Consider the following 18,324-nt stretch of genomic DNA (forward strand, 5'->3'; position numbering starts at 1 on the left):
AGCTGCACTTGAAATTACACGGGTTTTTTAGCTGTTGGCAAAATCATTGCAGTCTGGAGTGGACATCTGTTCTATTTTCTTCAAGGCTGTACTCCTGTAGGAACTGCACTGCAGAGTGGTCTCTGGTCAGCAAATGCTACTTCCCACTATCACAGAAAACTAGGCAAACTCAACATGAAAAATTAAGCTGCTTTTCTAGTTCAATATCTCTTCCACACCATATGACTGGAAGTGGAAGAGATGCTCTCACTTCCTTGTTAGTTGTGTGTCTCTCTGATCATCCCAAGCTTCTTGATAGCTAGTAAATCTATCAGTAAAGTGACAGTTATGTAATCATGATTCCACCACAGAATGTGATTTTTCAAACTCAGTTTAAACCTCAGCATGGCAGAAGTCCTATTTATTATTCTGAAATGAGGGTGATTCAAAAAGATCATAAATTCATATTGTTCCTAAATCCATCTTTACATATCCATTCAAAACCCCGCAGTGCTAATAGAAATCATAATTCACATGTATATCACAGACAATATCACAGTACTGTGAATTTAGCAACAATTTATTGGTACTGTGCCTTACAGGGTCTATGTCTTACAACAGCCTTAGTGAAAACATGTAATTAAGTTCAACAATAGTAGTAGGGAGATGGAGGTTAAATGTACCTGTTTCTAGAATAAGGCATCAGTAGACCATCTGCAGTACAAGCATTTATATCCCAGTGACATTTCACTTCTCAAAAAGAGCTAGCACAAGAGCCAAGTTGTGCCTGCATGCACGTGCACCGTGCGCTCTGTGGATTACAGATGCGTTGCCAAGTTCCTTCACCTGACATCACAAGGAAGTTTTAAAGCATCTCTGGAGCAGAAAGACCTAAGCCAGGTTTGTGGATCGATACTACTGATACCAGCAATATTCCAGTTCAGCACTATTTTGACAGTAGAAATTAATGTTTCTCTTCACAGTCAGGCCTATATTCTCATCTCAGTGCACCAGGGTTTATGAGCCTAATCTAAAACCTGCCAAGTGAAAAAAAATCATTACTTTTAATGCAATGTGTTTCATATCAGATCAAGTATTTATTAATAATACTTACAGAGTTAGGCATCAGCTTTTGTTCTTTCAGAGTGACAATAAACCTCTGATTACTAGTGAACTCATACACTTCTTTGTGTAAGTGTTAAAATATATTTCTATATAATTCTAAGCATGGAATGATGACCAGACTGTGTACACATACTACAGAACTCTGTCACCAATTGCACGAAGTCTTAGTTACTATCAGTCAAGCCAAGTATCATCCTTTGCTGAAAAACGTCACACTGTTTCTGAAGTATCTCTAAATGCTATTTTCATCAAGCACAAGAAAAATAACAGTGATTGGGAGTTTTTGACTCTTTTTTTAGTATATGGTTACAAAATCAATGGCCAGGAAAAAAATGGATGAAACAAGCCTCAAAATCTCTGCTGATGTGAATGCAAAATCATACGGACTGCACCAAAGATTCAAGCATCTGTGGACAGTTGCCGTCTAAAAACTTGGTTCCACTTCAGGCCCACTAGGCAAGTAAAAAATCAAAGCAGATATACCTGTAGGCTTTCCAAGGGCAGAAGAGTTTGCATGATGTATTATAAGTCCTAGTAGCTTAGTTGTGGCTTTCAGAATCTACTTTCCTCACTAATATGAATTTTCTTCCTATACTAAATCTTAACGCTTGTTTTTCGTCTTTTGCGCTTTGTTCCATCTCTGTGAATTGGATATTCTCTCTAGGCATGTCTTCATCTGGCATAGCTTAATGCAGACTAGATTTAGATTTTAAGTTAGTACTGTTTAGGCCCTTTGAGTGATGTTTTAAATTTAAAATAATTTATCCAGCTTTAATATAAACAGTAAATACACTTTTTGATAGTGCCCAATTTAAAAGCTGAAACTTGTACAAAAATTACCAAGAAAAGAGAGTCAGGCCACATTTCAAAATGAACTAAATCTTTCTAAGAACGAGGTGCCTCCGATTAAAACATTTTGCCAAGCTCAAATGTTGTGCTAATACCTGAGTAATGATGTGTGGCTATGGACGAGGCTTTCTCTTTTCATGTGAAAACTGCCAATTACAGAGTTGCCTTTGACAAGGCCACTGCTTCTTGCCTTCATTGAAGAAGACATCCGAGTGATTTCATGTCATTTGGCTCTCTTTCTCACTGGCTGTCCCTTTGGCAATACATCACACTGGGGTCCATGAAGCAATTTCACATTTGGGACAGCAGTGACCAGGGTGAAAGAGAATGCAGGTAAAATCCTAGTGCTAGGATTTTTCAGGTTTAGTCCAAAGCATGACATTAAGCTCTGGAGATAGTCAGGCCTCCAACGAGCTTACTGGCTGTGGGAGCCTGAGGAACGCACCCTGCCAGCACTATTGACTTGCCTCTTGGTTTATCACCCTCTGCTCTGTGTGAGTTTCCAGCCTTCGTTCTGCATCCTCCTCCTCTGCCTTTATGATATACTCCTTCTGTCTTTCTTTCCCAATTAATCCTGGATCTTATTCTCACTATCCTCCACACCTCTCAAAACTCTAGCTTGAGCCAACAGGGCTCTACCCTGCTTTTTCACTCCTCTCTCTCCCTGGCAGGGACTCAGAACTGGCACTTTTTAATTGAAATGACAAAAAGAGCTCTGACTTAAAATAGATGGTCACAGGATACTGTTTATTTTGCCTCAATTACCCTGCCCGATCCTGCTATGCCAGTGCGGAGTGTGGCTCCTCTGGGTCACCAAGCATACAGCAGGCTAAAGCAGCAAGCAGATGCTTTGGTGGTGTTAAATCATAAATAAAACAGTAGCAGCAGGCACCTGCTCTGAGCATAAAAACCAAAAGCCTCCCTGTAACTCATTTAAGGCCTCTCTTCAGATGCAAAGCCTCTAAGTTAGACTTCTGAAATCTGCTTTACTTCAGGCAGGACAGCTCTTCAGCTGAGCTCAGAAGTGAGTCTGGCAGTGAAGTCCCCTGCAGCAGAAATCTCCAGAGTAGGCACAGCACGAAAAGCAGTGCCTGCCTGCGTTAAATTAATTTCCCCCCAGCATCACTGGAGTTTGGCACCACTGGCACTCATGTGTTCAGCCCTTGAGGCAGGCAAAAAGCCATACCACTGGTATGTGAAGTGCTTAGAAAAATTATTTGAAAAAGCCAGTGGGGAAATAAGCATCCTATTCCTTTGCTGGCTCCTGCCATTTTTAGCTTTCCTGTTTTGACGGCCCTATGATCCTGGTGCTAGTGTAGAGGGAGGGAGGGAGCAGGAGGGAGCAGGACAGATGCAGGAAAATGTCCACAAGCCTGAAATTAGGACCATCAAATTGGTAAGTGCAAAGGTAAAAAGCAGTGATAGGAAAAGGGTGATCCACAGGAAGGTCTCTGGCAAGTTGACTCTTCTCTAAGGCCGCAGGTGGCAACCTTTCCTTCACCGTCATAATCACCTAACTAACAGAGGATAGGGAAGACTTTTACCACTATCTAGTTGCCTCACACACATGTTTCACGGATAGTTACTTACAGGCACAGATATTTACTGACAGAGTCAGGTAGCTGTCTGTTAGTCTGGCTGTGAGCAGGTTAGGTAGGTGTTGCATACTCAAACTTCACATGACTGATATGAAGACTAGTCTGGGACTTAGTTTGGAAATGTGCAGATTTCTAAATTTCCAAGTTTTCTTAATTTGTGCATTAAAAGAAGAGTTGACAAACAATAACACAAGATGTATTAACCTGCAGAATGGTTCAGTTGTTGAAATTTTTGCATATTTTGCAAACATCATCTTGGATTTGGGCTCTGACTGTCCTGACAAATGATGAAATAATGGCTTTCATGTATTGCAGTGAGAGATGCATTTATTTTACACACAGGCTCATCATAAATTTTTAAAAGACAGCTAACACTGTCATTATTTTTACAGGGAAAATGCATTTGCCTCCCCCCCCCCCCCCCCCTTAATGTTATGGCCTAACAAAACTTTTAATGTTCATGTCTAACAAAACTTTTTTCCCCTTAAAAGTTCTTCTGTGTATATATCACGAGTGCACACTCTATCTGAAGAAGTTTATTTTCTTTCCAGACTCAGGGTGATTACACGGCTGAGCACTAACTACAGTTAATGGTGATATGTAGGAGAGCTGTGTGTGTTGCATTCGTCGGTGAAGACTAGACTTCCCTTCCTATCCCCTTTCCCTCCCTATCCCCGTAACACTCTAATTGTCAGTTTTCCTGAGAGTGTGAAGCAGAGGATCAGCTGTGCTTTGCGAACTCTGGCAGGTCCATGCCCGTGCACAGAGTAAGCGCTCCAGCCTTCTCCAGGGCAAAGGTTGGGTGAGCAGCATCAGTGAATTTGTGCCTGATGGTGAACAGCACCAGTCCTCTCTCTGCGTTGAAGAACAACAGTCTGCCACCACTGTAATCCAACAGGATGCCAATCCTGGCTGGGTGTTCTGTCACGTGGACACAGCTCATCACACCAGTGTGAAGAACTCTGAAAAGAAAGCTGTGGGGAAATGGAAACCAGAATACAGTGAGCCTCCTCATGGCAGTTTACCAGAAATAACCCACGGCTTAATTCCTGTCTATTAACAGGTGGCCGCATACACCAGTGTACCATGTGGCAACAGCATTTTGCTCAGTACGTAAGCAAAGTAAACGTGGCATGGTTTCAAAGCCCTTTCACTTGGCATCTTTGGACTCCCAGGATAGAAGCAGACTTGCTGTAATGATATTCATTGATATCTTTGTTAATACGTCTTTGTGCAGATTTAAGCAGGAGCTCTGCTTTGGCAAAACCCTTTGCACCTCAGATGTTTCACTTAGCTAGTTATGTTCATGCATCTATATCATTTCACACTAAGAAAGTACACTTGTTTAGATCAAGAGCACCTTTAGCTCCATTAGCAGTGTTATGCCTTACAACAATCTCCAAGCAGCGTGGTGCTGGCCTGCTGAAGGCAACCCCAGCACCCTGCAGTCCTGTCACAGTGGCAGTTGGGTGCCTATCACTGTGAAGAACAAGGCAGGAGATGGCATTACCTATGGAGGCTTGGCATCTCCTGCAGTTGGAAATAGATTCTAAAAAGATTGCATTTATGGAAATAAACAACCTTGCTGGGATTTCGTGAAGCAGCTAAGGATATAAGCCTGGAACAACAAAACAGTGGCAAATTAGTTTTTTAAGTTTTATTCACTGGCTGAGTGGAGGGCGATAAATTGGTCTGTTTGAGACTAATTTTATTTGTTAAGGTGTTTTATCAGATTTTTTTTTTTAATTAAGCGGAAATCTAAGCTCCTTTGTTGTTGTACTTTCCTTATACTCGAATTTGCAGAAAGAAAGCAGGTGGATTCTTTCTGCTCTTGTGATTCTTGAATCTGGCCAACCTTATTTACGTGAGGAACAAGTAACTTTGCAAGCAGCCAGGCTGACCAGTTTTACCTGGTTTGTGTAGGACAGCACCGCATGCACCAAGAGGCATCACTTAGTCCCAGGATGCCGCTCTGTGATATGGCCTCATAGCAAATCCCAATCCTGTAGCTTCTGCAGGCAGAGACAATGATTTCCCAGTAATGACGTCCCCGAGCAGGCAGCAGTTCACCCAGGACTGAAGGAAACCTGTTTGTGGAAGAGGCGTACAGTAAAGTGATTGTGGTGGTAGTCCAACCATATTGCGATATTTTTTAGTCATGTAATGACTAATGGCAGCAACTTCTAAAATGACTAATGGATTTCACTTTGTTCTTCTAACTGCAGGGTTTTATCAAAGGTTTGAATCACGTCACTGAGAGTCATTTTATCTCTGCACTAGGATACACACCTTAAAGAGTGAAAACCATACAACTTTACCCCAAATTATATGAAGCTAGCAAAAGGTAGAAAAATTGGAGATAAAAAATGGACTTCAAATTTAGGAGGCTTGTTCAAACTAGAAAGTATGGCTGTTTTAAGTAGGCACAGTTACGAACATCTTGTTTGTGTTCTGCTGTGACAGTAAAAATAAGTCCTTAAACCAGCAATACCTCATTACCTTTTAAGAAGCCATATCAGCATGGCACAACTTGTACAAGCGGACCTGTGCTTGTGATAGGACTGATGTCAGTATGCTGGAAAAAATGTTTGCAATGGAAGGAGCTAGCCTGGTACAACCGTTCTAAACATATCCCAGGAGCACTTCCTAGTTCTCCAAAGCACAGATGCTTTGGAAAATGTTACCCATAATGCCCTCAGTAGAAGAGTAAAGTATGGAAGATGGATTACTTCTATCCATAATATATTAAAAAATAAGCTTACAAATCTGGTCTTCTTGGGCCAGCTACCAATTGCCTTGACACTGAAGTGCTCTGAAGGATTAAGCAGTGATCATGGATTGATGCAAACCTCACAATCCCAGCAGGTACCATTGCCTGTGATTTTTCTGGTGGTTCCTCAATGCAGCATAACTCTTCCCAGGACGTACATCAATGCTGCTACTGGCTTTATTGTGATATTGCAGTGCTTGAAAGGGGGGTCAACCACAAAAAGCCCAGGGGGTGTATGACCGAAACCATGAAATTTTTCTATAAAATTACTTAGGACCATATGAAAACTAACTATAGGCAAAATAAGACTGAGGGACTCATCTGGAACCCCACAGGGTGGTCATATTTGTCATGCTGCTACTCACCCAGTGAATTTGGTTTTCTCCGGAAGGCTGATCACCATTGCATTGGAGGAAATTTGCAAAGCAGGATGGGCTGTGTGGCTCAGCAGACGAAATCGAGTTCCTAGTAGAATTCATAACAAAGAAAGCCCAGTTCTGAGAGGCTGGCAATGTTAACATGACATTAATCACACAAGGTTAAGCAACAGTCACTGCCATCTTAGCTGGACAGAGTAATGTCTGCTGGCAGGTAGGAAGAAGCAACAGAAAATTGGGTGTGAATGCCAGGAGTCTTCCAAGCTGTGCCAGGTTGGGACAGCAGCCTAACATTCAAAAATGTAGCTAGGTAATAAAGAAGTCTTGAGTATTTAAGAAGGTTGAATGCTGTTCAATCACTTGCTTTTTCAAAATAGCAAGTTTGAATTTAGAGGCTGGTTTGGAAGAACCATACATGATGTAACATTATTTTTCTGGAACCCTTAAAGTTCAAATCATCCAATACATTCTAAAACAGCTCTGCACGCATTCTCATCCCTGAAATCCAAAGCCCATAAGGTTTTACTTGTGATGCATTTTTTTTTAAGGTCATGGCATCTTTTACCAGAATATGCTCTGTCAGACTCAAACAAACTGAGATCCCTGAAGAATATTTAATCATTTACTATGTCCAGCAGAATTAACTGTTTTTGCTTCTGGGGTTGCATCAGTCTTACATTGACATAACTATACAAGCTTCAAGTGAAGTAGTCCTGATTGTGGAAATTTTAAACAGATAGGTGTTATCTCAATAACTTGCTCACTTCCATATTGGAAAGTTCAGGTATGATTACCAGAGGAAGATGCCATCTTTGGCTATTTTGCCCCTCCATCCCATTGTTTCAACATCAGAAAATGGTGACCTGCCTTTTGTTGAGATGAGAGCTGCTTCACTTTGTTCGCTTGTCCCAAATGGGTTGGCAGCCCTCAGGTAGAAGAAATAGTTCACGTTGGACTCCAGGGATACTTTCAGTTCAGGTCTCTTTATACCAGTGAAAGATCTGCAAGTTTTGAAGAATTTAATATGTGAAAATGTGTGCAGATATTCAAGCCAGCCAAACCACCTAATAACATTGCTGGCTACTGAAACAACAGGGACCATAGACATATTCCAAATTGGAAAGGCGAATACCGTTTTCACAAACAACTGGGCTATGTAGGAGCTTCAGCATTTTACTTGAGGGATCCTCCATAGACTGTCTGACGAATTTTCAGGCCTTTGTTCCAGTATCACCTTCTCACTTCATGCAATCCTTTGGATTAATGCTTACTTTACATTTTTGCAGCATAAGTCATCACATAAAATGCAAGCAGCAAAGAATCATATTCTTGTCTGCCTCTTGTGAAGTCTGCTTCTGTAGAGACTGTCTTTCCGCAGATGTCCCACCAGAGAGCAGTACAATCTGAAGAATAACCAGTGCTCACCCATCAGGATTTTTCACGTGCCTGCCTCTGCTGTGTTTAGCATATAAAGGTAAAATCCCAGAGCCCTGCACGCAGCAAATTCCACACACATAGACCTCTGCTTCTAGGAGGATGTTATCCTGGGGAAAGACATATGCATCATCCTTATTAGCCTGTAACAAGTATTTGATACTGACAGCCGTAACTAGAAGTGATTGAAAGCATTGAGAAACAGCACTGGGTGCTCCTGCAATATTTTTTTTAATTTTAAAGAATTTCAGGGAGTTTGGAGCTCTTGTGCCATCAGCATGAGGCTATGATGCCTTTGGGGAATGTGTAACATTAATGCTGGAACTGATGCAGTAAACAGAACTGGACTGGCCAAACACAGTAGCAATTGCATGGTTTGCTTCACCTCTGTGACTAACCAAAGCCGCAACCATGAGAGCACCTCAGTAAGGAAGTGGGAGTTCTTACCAAAAGGTTCAGGTAAGACGTGCAACCTGATGAGTGCCTGATGAGAACCTGAGACTTTAGACTTGAAAGAGGAAAAGGGCTCCTTTGAGTATAAGGGACAAATCAAAAAGAAGAGTTAAAGAAAAACAGAAGATGGGAACCGAGCAAGGAGGCAAGTATAAAAGAAGCCAGAGAAAGGAAAACTGGGATAGAAGCAGAGGCAGGGGAAAAGAAGTAGACACCCAGCCTTTGAAAGCATTTGTCCATGCTTCCTAGACAAGTCTCACCCAATCTGCTCCCTAAAAGCGTCATCCTGACATCTAAGGTGGTGGTTTAGGATTTCAGCTGCAAGGCAAGGGGAGGGGCCCCGCCCCCTCGTTTGGGTGCAAGAGGAGGTCTGTCGCCCTTTGTTTCCGTGCGGTTAGGTAACGGGGTGTGGGGATGCTACAGGCTCCTGTAACCCACGTTTCCAAACGAAGCCCACGGCCCAAGCCGTGTCAATCAACGCCTCCGCCACCTCTGCGAGAAACACTACAAATAGGAAGGGACTAGCAGGTTCGTTTCTCTTTTGGGCGCACTCTTTTGTTTGGAACAGGAAGGACGACAGAGAACAGAGGACTACTGAGCAGTCACCTTGGCAACAAGAACTTTGCTTCAAGTGTATGCTGGGACAGTAACAATCTTCCTTGTGGCAAGCAGACTTCTAACTTTGTTGATCACTGGCAGGAGAAGAGAAGAGCGACCAGCATGCAAGGACACAAGGCCCCCACCCCGTCCCCCCATACTGAGAAATGATTAATCACTGGCAGGAAGATAGGCCAGGTTGGAGAGTCGAGAATGGAGGCACTGCTGGAATGTGGGGTCCCGGATACCACCTGAAAACATGGTGACTTTGAGCTTTGGAACTGGGCCAGCGCAGCACTGGGGAAGTTGGACGAGGCAATGGACAGCCCATCCGCATGGAATGGAGGTGGCTGTGCTGAGCTGCCTCCTGTGGTGCATGTATATATATGTATGTATTTAAGATCTCACTGTTCTCTCTTTCTCTCTGTCCTACCCTAATTGAAGTGATGATTTGCTGTTTTTGTTGTTTTGGATTAAATTAGTTTTGTTCCCCCTGGTCAAGTCTGCTTCTTTGCCCACGGCTGTAAGTGGTGTGTTAAGCCCTCCATTCCTTCCCACCTCAAGCACTTTAGTCTGTTCTGTTTTCCTCCTGGAGGAGATAGAACTGCTCTGGAAACAACTGTCACCTGGGCTGCTTGGGATTTCGAATGGTGACAGCTTCCTAGACAAGGCTCACCCAGTCAGCACCTTAAAAGCACCATCCTGACATCTTTGATGTGAATCTGAAGCACAGACCACGAGAAATAAGTTTTAAGGAAATAGTTACAAGTGAGATGAGGGGAGGATATGCTAAGCTATTTGTCAGAAGCTATTTGTGGCAATATGTGGATCGACATGTCTTAAGCTCAGTGATGCTTTGTATATGGCTGCTTCTTCTTGTCTTCTGCAAAATGCCATGTCAGTCAAAGAAATCAGGAGATCTTCTTTTTCACTACATGCTATTTAACCGATGACTAAGAAAACACAAAATCAGTTCTAAGTCCAACCAAGACACATACATTCTGGTGTAATGAGTAGAACTGGGATACTCATATTCTGGAGTATGGATACCAGAACCTGGATATGCAGAGAAGGATTTGGGTCCAGTCAATTGCATAATAGGGTCAGCCATCAAAGTTCATATCTGGGTCCCTTTCAAATCTGAACTTCTCCAAATCAGAATATGGTTGCAAGTTTAAATCTGAGAGCAATAGCATGCCTCTTTTCAGCTGTATTAGTGAGACAGAAAAGTCTGGACTTAAAGCAGATCTGTCAATGAAACAGTGATCACATTTTTGAATAGCATTGTCTGCTTGATAATCTATTTCAGCCACCTTTAAGATGCCTAAGAGTAAGAGCCCATCGATTTTAGCTAAAATTAATGCTCAAAACCAGTCCTGCTGCTGGCAACTAATGACAGACAGTATGCCAATGGGAAGGAATTTCATTTGCAATACTCTAAGCCAGGTACAAGCTCACATGAGGCTGCGTGCAAAGATGGCATAGGCCTTGTTATTGCTTCCTGTCTAGAGGATAGGGTGAAGGGGCACAGTGAATACTGAGGGATCCCCAGCCATCTCTCCGTAGTTTGTCATGCTTCAGGCTGACCTTGCAATCAGTGATAAAAGACCAGGGATGAGGAGAAGGTATGACTACTTCTTAGCCTACAGCACACGGGTCATACATAGGAGAATGAAAGGGAAATGCATCTTGGTTTTGTCAGGGAAACCCTGTTTCCTTTCCAAGTTTTTTTTAACAAGCATTGAAGCTAGATATTTCTCAAGTTCGCCTTAAGTATTGAACTGTGTAATTTTGGTCATGAAAGAAAGAGAAATCCACCTACGACATTTCTCATGTCAGCTATTCTCTACTTTAAATACACCTGCCCACTTCATAGATGATTGGAAATGTAGTATTATCAAAGCATGTCGCATCCTGGCCTTTAGCCTAAATGTTATAATATTTACACTGTCCCCACAATCTCTTGATACCATGATACAAAATTCAGTGCATAGAAATTAAAAAATATTTGAAATGTTTTGAATATCTCCTCTAGATCCCTCTCTTTATAAGAGGATTCTTTAAGTCCCCAAATCCAAATTTGAGGTACGTGCTATTCAAAGCAGAACAGAAAGGAGTTACATGTTTCTCTACTTTTAAATGCCAAGGAATATTATAGTAGCAGTTGTCTGTCAAATTTGTGATTTCTCTGGTTCTAGGTAAACCGAATGCTGTATTTTGATGTATGTTTCCTTCATCAGCATCCTCATTTATTTCAAGGAAACTATGTCTAGAGGATATTTTTTAATACAGCATGAACCCAGCAAATTATATGCCTCACAGTGATTCAGAACACCCTCTGTGCTGTAATTGTCATTTCCACCCCCAAGATCCCACTGAAACAGTACCTCCAGACCTGTGCCGGTACCACTGCTATGGAGTTCAAGCTGAAAGTATGCCAGCTTCTCAAGACACATGTAGAAGCACACAGAAGATGTGCACCATGAGCGGAAAAAGGATCTCAGAGTTGAAAATAAAGAACTAATAGCTCTGAGTTTGCTCCCAGCTGAGCTGCACGCTTCCTTGCCTCTCCCCTGTCCCAGCTCTGACTGTTTTGGGATTAGATCACAGAAGCACCACCCGCAGTGGTCATCACTGCTACCTGAGATGGCAAGCCCAGCACAGCCAGAGGGGAGGGAGATATTCAGTTTTCCTTGCCTTGTTTCCTGAGCTAACAGGACAGTCATGTAGGCAACACAACAGGAGGGAGGCTTGCTCTCCCTTTTCCTGCATTAGACCTCCTCAATAAGTAGATGGAAAATTTCGATTGCTAGCAGTGTCATTCTCTCATTGGTGGAGAAGATGACACTCAGTCACTTCCACTTTTACAAACTTACCGCATACTGTACTAATTTCCGTCTCCTTGAGTCTTACAGATTTCTCATGATGTGATACATGGTTTCCATCTGAACAGCCCCCACACCTGCTCCCTGGACTACATTTCTTGCAGTTTTCCATCTTCCACCCACAGCTTCATTGACTTCTCAACACAAAGAGGCTGAACACTGAGAAAATAGCAGAGCTCTGGAAACTGAAGGAAACATTTGAAAGCCTCATATAAGCTTCTGGAAAAAGAATCAACCCAGAAAGGAGATTTCAAACCACACCAGCAGGCCATGGACTTGTTGCAGAAGAATTAAGAAGGTTTTATATGAAACCATGTCCATCAGGTGACAAGCTGTCAAAGGGAGAGAACCCAGAGGGGAAAACAGATTTTTTAAAATGGTATTTAGAAGAAAAATGTTAATGAAGATTTATTTCCAGATGTACTTAAAATTCTCTCCCCGGGAAGTTGGGAGTGCTCCAGGACTTATTCTCCATGGAGAGACTCAAAAGCTGCCTCGACAACTGGTACTTGGTGGCCTTGCTTAAGCAGCACTCTTGGACCGGAAGATCACCAAAGTTCCCTTCCAACCTCAGCCATCCTGTGATTCTGTGATGTGTTGAAGGCTACAGAGGGCCAGCCCAGACCAGGGGCTCCACACATATTTCTGGCTGTTCAATGGGGCATTTCTCCCTGCCTGCTCCCTTGGTGGTGTCCCTTGCCTTGGGTGAGCTCCCAGAATGACATCTGTGAAAGCAGCCCATGGGATGGGCCAATGCCGCTTTCTCCAGGACTTCCTTTGGGTGTCCTTCCCCTTTGAGCTTTCCAGCTTTGCTGAGAAATCTGTTTGGACGCTTACCCAGGGACTGGGAAATCACTCAGCTACAGGTCTGCCACAAGCATGAGAGGCACAAGCTGTCTATCAAAAGGGTCCACATTTGTCTGGTCCCCAGGATGCGTGTTGCTCAGGAAACTTGTGAAGGACAAACTCCGAGCTTTCAAGGAAAGCAATCAGAAAAAAACCTACAGCATTTTTAGGCCCAAGTGCTAGGTATGCATAAAGACACATTTTTATTTCACTTGATACAGATATTTGACACAGATCTCTGAGCTCTCTACAGGTACTTCCAGAAGGCAGCTTCTCACTACGTCATCCACTACATAAGGAATGGGTTTGTAGTCGTAATTTGCATCTTGGGGGCCTTGGAATGGACCAATACGGGCAATATGCTCCATATACCAGCAGGCACTTTTTTCCTTGGCTTTATGCAAAAAATTAAATAGAAATCCTCAAAAAAATTTCTCCATCACTGAAACATTTTGTGCCATCACAGAATCTTTTCAGGTTAATCTCAGGGAGTTGCTTTGGGAAAAGAGGGGCATTGTTCTGAGGGAAAATAAGTGGTAAAAAATGGTCTTTGACATTGTAAAAAGAGGTCAGAGCCTTTCTATGAATACAGAAATTTAAACTACAGCAATTCTGAGAAAATTCATGATTCTATCCTGTGGGAATTTTTCACATTTGTCACAGTAAAAAGCCAGCTTCTGCCTACAGGGAGGTCAAAAAGTGGAACGTGACTCAGAATAATTATAAACATGTTAGATTTTGCACAAGGTCACTTGAGAAAGGGAATGGGTCAGTTCCAGCAGCTTTTTGCCACAGTTATCAGACACAAGCAAATTGCTTGGTGCTATCGACACCTCACTCACAAATCACAGAAACTGGCACACTTTGTGGTTCAATTTAGAGAAAAAGAGGCAATTACACTTAACAGCAAAGAAACTCAAGGGCAAGTACACAGTACAGCTTGTGGGAGCAGCTACATTATCCCTGACCAATGGCGACTTTGGCAGGTTGACAGGGACACGAGAGCCTTGTGAAATACGTATGAAACAGAGGAGGTCATGGTTGCCCTGAGAGGCAGGAGAGCTGGGCAAGACCTCTCCTTGATGGCATTAATGCAACACAGTGGTACTGCATGAGAAAAGATCCCCCAGCACTGCAGAAGATTTTTATTTTAATTTTTATCCTAGCTTTTTAAAGAGCACGGTACGTACAATTTCACTGTCTACTTGTCTACTAAAAACCTGTGAAACCTTTAAGTAATTTTGACTGCAGGTGGTGGAGCTCTTCCCTTTCTGCCACATGTCCATGAATTCAATGTGTACTAGCCCCTGGGTGAAGACCCTAATCACCAGGAGTTGAAGAAAGACGTCACTACAAGAAAGAGGTTGAGGTGCCAGAGCGTGTCCAAAGAAGGGCAATGAAAATGGTGAAGGGTCTAGAGAACAAGTCTTATCTAAACCTGAGGAGCAGGTGAGGGAACTGTGGTTGTTTAGCACGGAGAAAAAGAGGCTCGGGGGAGACCTTATTACTCTGTACAACTACTAGAGAGGACGTTGTAGCGAGGTGGGTGTTGGACTCTTCTCCCATGTAGCAAGCAATAGGACAAGAGGAAATGGCCTCAAGTTGCATCAAAGGAGGTTTAGATTGGACATTAGGAAAAATTCCTTCGCTGAAAGGGTTAAGCATTGGAACAGGCTGCCCAGGGAGGTGATGGAGTCCCCATCCCTGGAAGTATTTAAAAGACATGTAGATGTAGTGCTTAGTGACATGGTTTAGTGGCGGACTTGGCAGTGCTAAGTTAACAGTTGGTCTCACTGATCTTAAGGGTCTTTTCCAACCTAAATGATTCTACGATTCTATGATTCTAAGACAAACTCACCTGGACTGAGGCTTTTCCACAGGGTCCCATATGGCCTTCCAAAGCTTGTCAGAATATTGCAACACTATCTTGTTGGAACATTGTTGTCATTGTTTTTAAAAACCAAACAAATGAAAAACCCCAAGCCCCAAGGACGCAGAGCGCTCCACATAATTTTCTCTGCATTTCAGCGCAGCTTGGTGGTGCCTATGTTCATCCTTGCCCTCTCATTTACACAGCACAGGCTTAGCATAGGGGAAAACAAAGAAGATCTGGTATAAGCAAACACCACTCCCAATTTCAAAACAGCTCTCTGGATTGCTCTTTGACCCCTGTGGGATGCTTGCATAGCTGGCAGCGCTGAGCTCAGCTGTGCTTTGGGAGGCATCTGCAGACAGTGCAGAGGGGTCAGCAGTATTACTGGGACACCCGTATCACACACCCCCCCTGCCCCTATGCTCCAAGCCAACTCTTATCTTGTTCATCGCAAAGCAGAGAGTAAACTGGGCCAGCATCCTCCATCCCACTCCTTCACACAGAGCTCAGCTGCCCTCTGCTGCGCTGCCTGAGGCTGTGGCAGCTCTGGGGCAGCACTTGCTTCTCTGCCCAGCACAGCCCTGAAACTTCTGGTTGATTGCGGACAGCACAATGTCTCCGGGGTTTTGCCCCAAATGAAAAGGATTGCCTGGTTAAGCAGAATAAACAGGAAGTATTTTTATATCACAGCCTAATCTCATAGATTAGTATCCATCTGTGCTTCTCAGCACGCAGAAGCAGATCTCTTCCTTGCTCCGTCAAAGGCAGAATAATCTCTTCCATAACAACCTGCGGTCTGTGAGACGTTTATTAGCGGTTGCCTAATCTGACCAAGCGGCACTTGCAACTGCAGCACTGACCTGAGACCTTCTCCTTCTGGCGAGTGCTGTCGGCAGTACTCCAGGGTAAAGGACTCCGCCGATGTTGAGCCAACATGCCAGCGGACAATGGCTGTATCCCAACACACTGTGCAGTCCTCAGCCTTGATGATGGGGACGGCGGGTGCTGGGGACACAGGGTCTTGTTAGATGTACTGCCAAGAGGATGTTAACAGCTGATGGGGGATGCTTTTGAGTGAAAGGAAGAGACCTCCTCAAAACCCCACGGGATAGTTAGTTTTGCCCATCTAGCAGTGGTCTTCTGCTTGTTTGTGTTTCAGCGGCAGAGGGCTTCATGATGGAAAAAAAGCCCACACTGGGAAAGTCACTGCGAATATTTGTGCTTTTCTGCATGTCATTAGAACACCCGTGCAGATTTTCATGCCTTTCCTCAAGCACATTTTCCTCATTTCAGTCAGTCTTCAAGGAGTAGGTTACCAAGGCAGTAAAGCCTACAGATCTCTGCACCACCTCAATCCTATCCTCAGCAGGCCCTGCATGGACTGCATTAGGAACAAGTGTACTGCTGTTGAACTGACAGGGAGATGCTGAATTTCTGCTTAATTATGTCCCGTTTATTTTTGCAATGCTAAAATTTGGTTCTGTAATTTCTCCTTTTTAGAGCCTCAGTTTAAGAAATACAGGCCCAACTGCAAGACAGAAAACAGAATATAAAATAGTGCACTGAATGCAAGTAATCAAAAGCTATTGTGTGAAATTGCACATCCAACATCACAGACTGAAAATGGATTAGTTGAGTCACTTGCTTTTTCCCTTTCCAGGGAATAGCAACACAAACAAACTTTACAACCTGTTGCTGAAAATCGTATAAAAAGTCTTAACACCAATCCTTAAAAGAAACATTATTAATTTAAAAAAAAGGTCATAAAAAGTTATTTTGCTTTTAAAGAGATTGGGTCCTAAATAGGAGGCCTATGACAAAAGTAGAAATTAGAAAATTTTATGACAATTATTTTATAATAAGATAATATTATAGAACTGCAGCAAGAATTGCAGATGTATTCTGGGTTGTAAGAAAAATAACTTGTTATTCATAAAAAAAGGAAAGAAAAGCATCCACAAGTACATATTGATTTCCTGGTTTAGTGAAAATCAGGAGATTAGCAGTTCAGGTTAAGATGTACTTTATGTTTCTCTACAGGAACAGCTAATCGAGGTATTCATCAGAACAGTGAATCAGTGAATACCAGACTCTCATCTGGTATCTCTCTTAACAATAACCCTTTACTTCTCTTCTGACATATTTGATTATTGTCTAGTTTTAAATGCATCTGTTCCTAAAGAATGAAATATTAATAGCTAAATTCTCTGCATTCAGCAGCTGACAGACATACTCGTGTTCATCTGTGTGCAAGCAGTATGTCACAAGACATCAACCTTGGTTTTTTTTATTTGAAATTATCTGTCTAAAGACTAGATGGAGTGATCATACCAGAAAAAGCTACTGTGCTTCTGAGATATTTTAACAGACTAACTACAGCTAGAAGATATATCTGAATTCATTGTAATATTTCAGCGCCCATATAAGTGATCTTATAAGAGGCAAAGATTTAAAAATCTCTTACTCTGTCCCTCAGACAGAGTAGAATCTGTAGTAGGCAGCGCGGGAATCATGTTGGTTTTGAACAACAGAACGTGCATTCATGCCTACATCTTTAGAATTGCAAAAAGCCTTGATCTGGAGGTCAGTTTGAGACAGATAGGGAGGTGGGCAGGTAGAGGGATACTTGCTGTTTTCAGCATCATTCCCTCACAGAAAATACAGCTTGGACATGGTGTGTTCCCCAGGGAAGGGGACGACAAGCTGCATGTTTGGGAGATGGAGTAACAGGGGACAGGAAGTGCTGGGGTTATGCTGCAGCAGCACCTGCCTGTGTTCCTCACAACTCCACAGGCCGCCTGCCATCTCCATGGGTGCAATCCCCACAGATAAACCTGTGGGGGTTCCCAACACTGGGAAGAAGCGCAGCTTTGATCCACTATTAATGTTGTATGTTCCCATAACTGCATATACCAGCAAATTATTTTCCTTCATGAGCCAATTTTTAATCTGAGTTACTAAATACAGATTCTAAATTCTTGTTTCTGAGTTTGTTGGGCTGCTTGAAGAATCAAAGTATTCTGGCTTTATATCAGAGTAGCTGAGCTTACACTGAAGAACTGGTTTCCATTACCTGTGTTCATCTTTCTTCCTTTAGTGTTAAAGGAATGCAGTGGTTTTGCATCAGTCAGTGCTCAGCAGTGTCCCCACAAGCCCATTTGGTGCTCACTGCGCTCCAGAGGGAGTTCACCTCAGCTTGAGGGAGAGTGTTTAACGAGCCCTTATTTGATCTAATTTGGAAAAAACCAAAGGAATGCCTCAAAGACTTGAGGAAATTAACTTCTTCAGAAGGCTTAAGTTTTGGGGAAAAGAACGGTGAGCCTCATGCCAAAAGGCAAAGATAGTTCTTAAAAATAAAGACTTCAGAGAGGTAAGAACCTATTTTTAAATTATCACTTAATAGCTAGTAAAGACTCATAATTATTTGATCATTTTGCAGGAATTCTGCACCATGCTGACAATTACATTGTTGAGACCATAAAATCTGAATTTCTACTTGGAATTTTCTGGAAAACGATCTTTCCTAAAAATGTGAATA

General features: G+C 42.7%; 1 protein-coding gene across 1 annotated transcript in view; it reads right to left on the reverse strand.

Annotated features, from left to right (window-relative positions):
- Nucleotides 1-4,272: 4,272 nt before the first annotated feature.
- The window catches only part of CMYA5 (cardiomyopathy associated 5), a 49,597-nt gene continuing 35,545 nt past the window's right edge, over nt 4,273-18,324 (reverse strand). Inside the window, exons 14-18 of the mRNA XM_010142308.1 lie at nt 15,647-15,791; nt 7,566-7,699; nt 6,687-6,786; nt 5,462-5,638; nt 4,273-4,525 (exon numbers count right to left, since the gene is read on the reverse strand). Of these exons, the coding sequence (XP_010140610.1) occupies nt 4,273-4,525; nt 5,462-5,638; nt 6,687-6,786; nt 7,566-7,699; nt 15,647-15,791 (809 nt within the window). The remainder of the gene's footprint in view (nt 4,526-5,461; nt 5,639-6,686; nt 6,787-7,565; nt 7,700-15,646; nt 15,792-18,324) is intronic.

Source organism: Buceros rhinoceros, unplaced genomic scaffold, assembly GCF_000710305.1.
Source record: "Buceros rhinoceros silvestris isolate BGI_N320 unplaced genomic scaffold, ASM71030v1 scaffold7308, whole genome shotgun sequence".
NCBI classification, from domain to species: Eukaryota; Metazoa; Chordata; class Aves; order Bucerotiformes; family Bucerotidae; genus Buceros; species Buceros rhinoceros.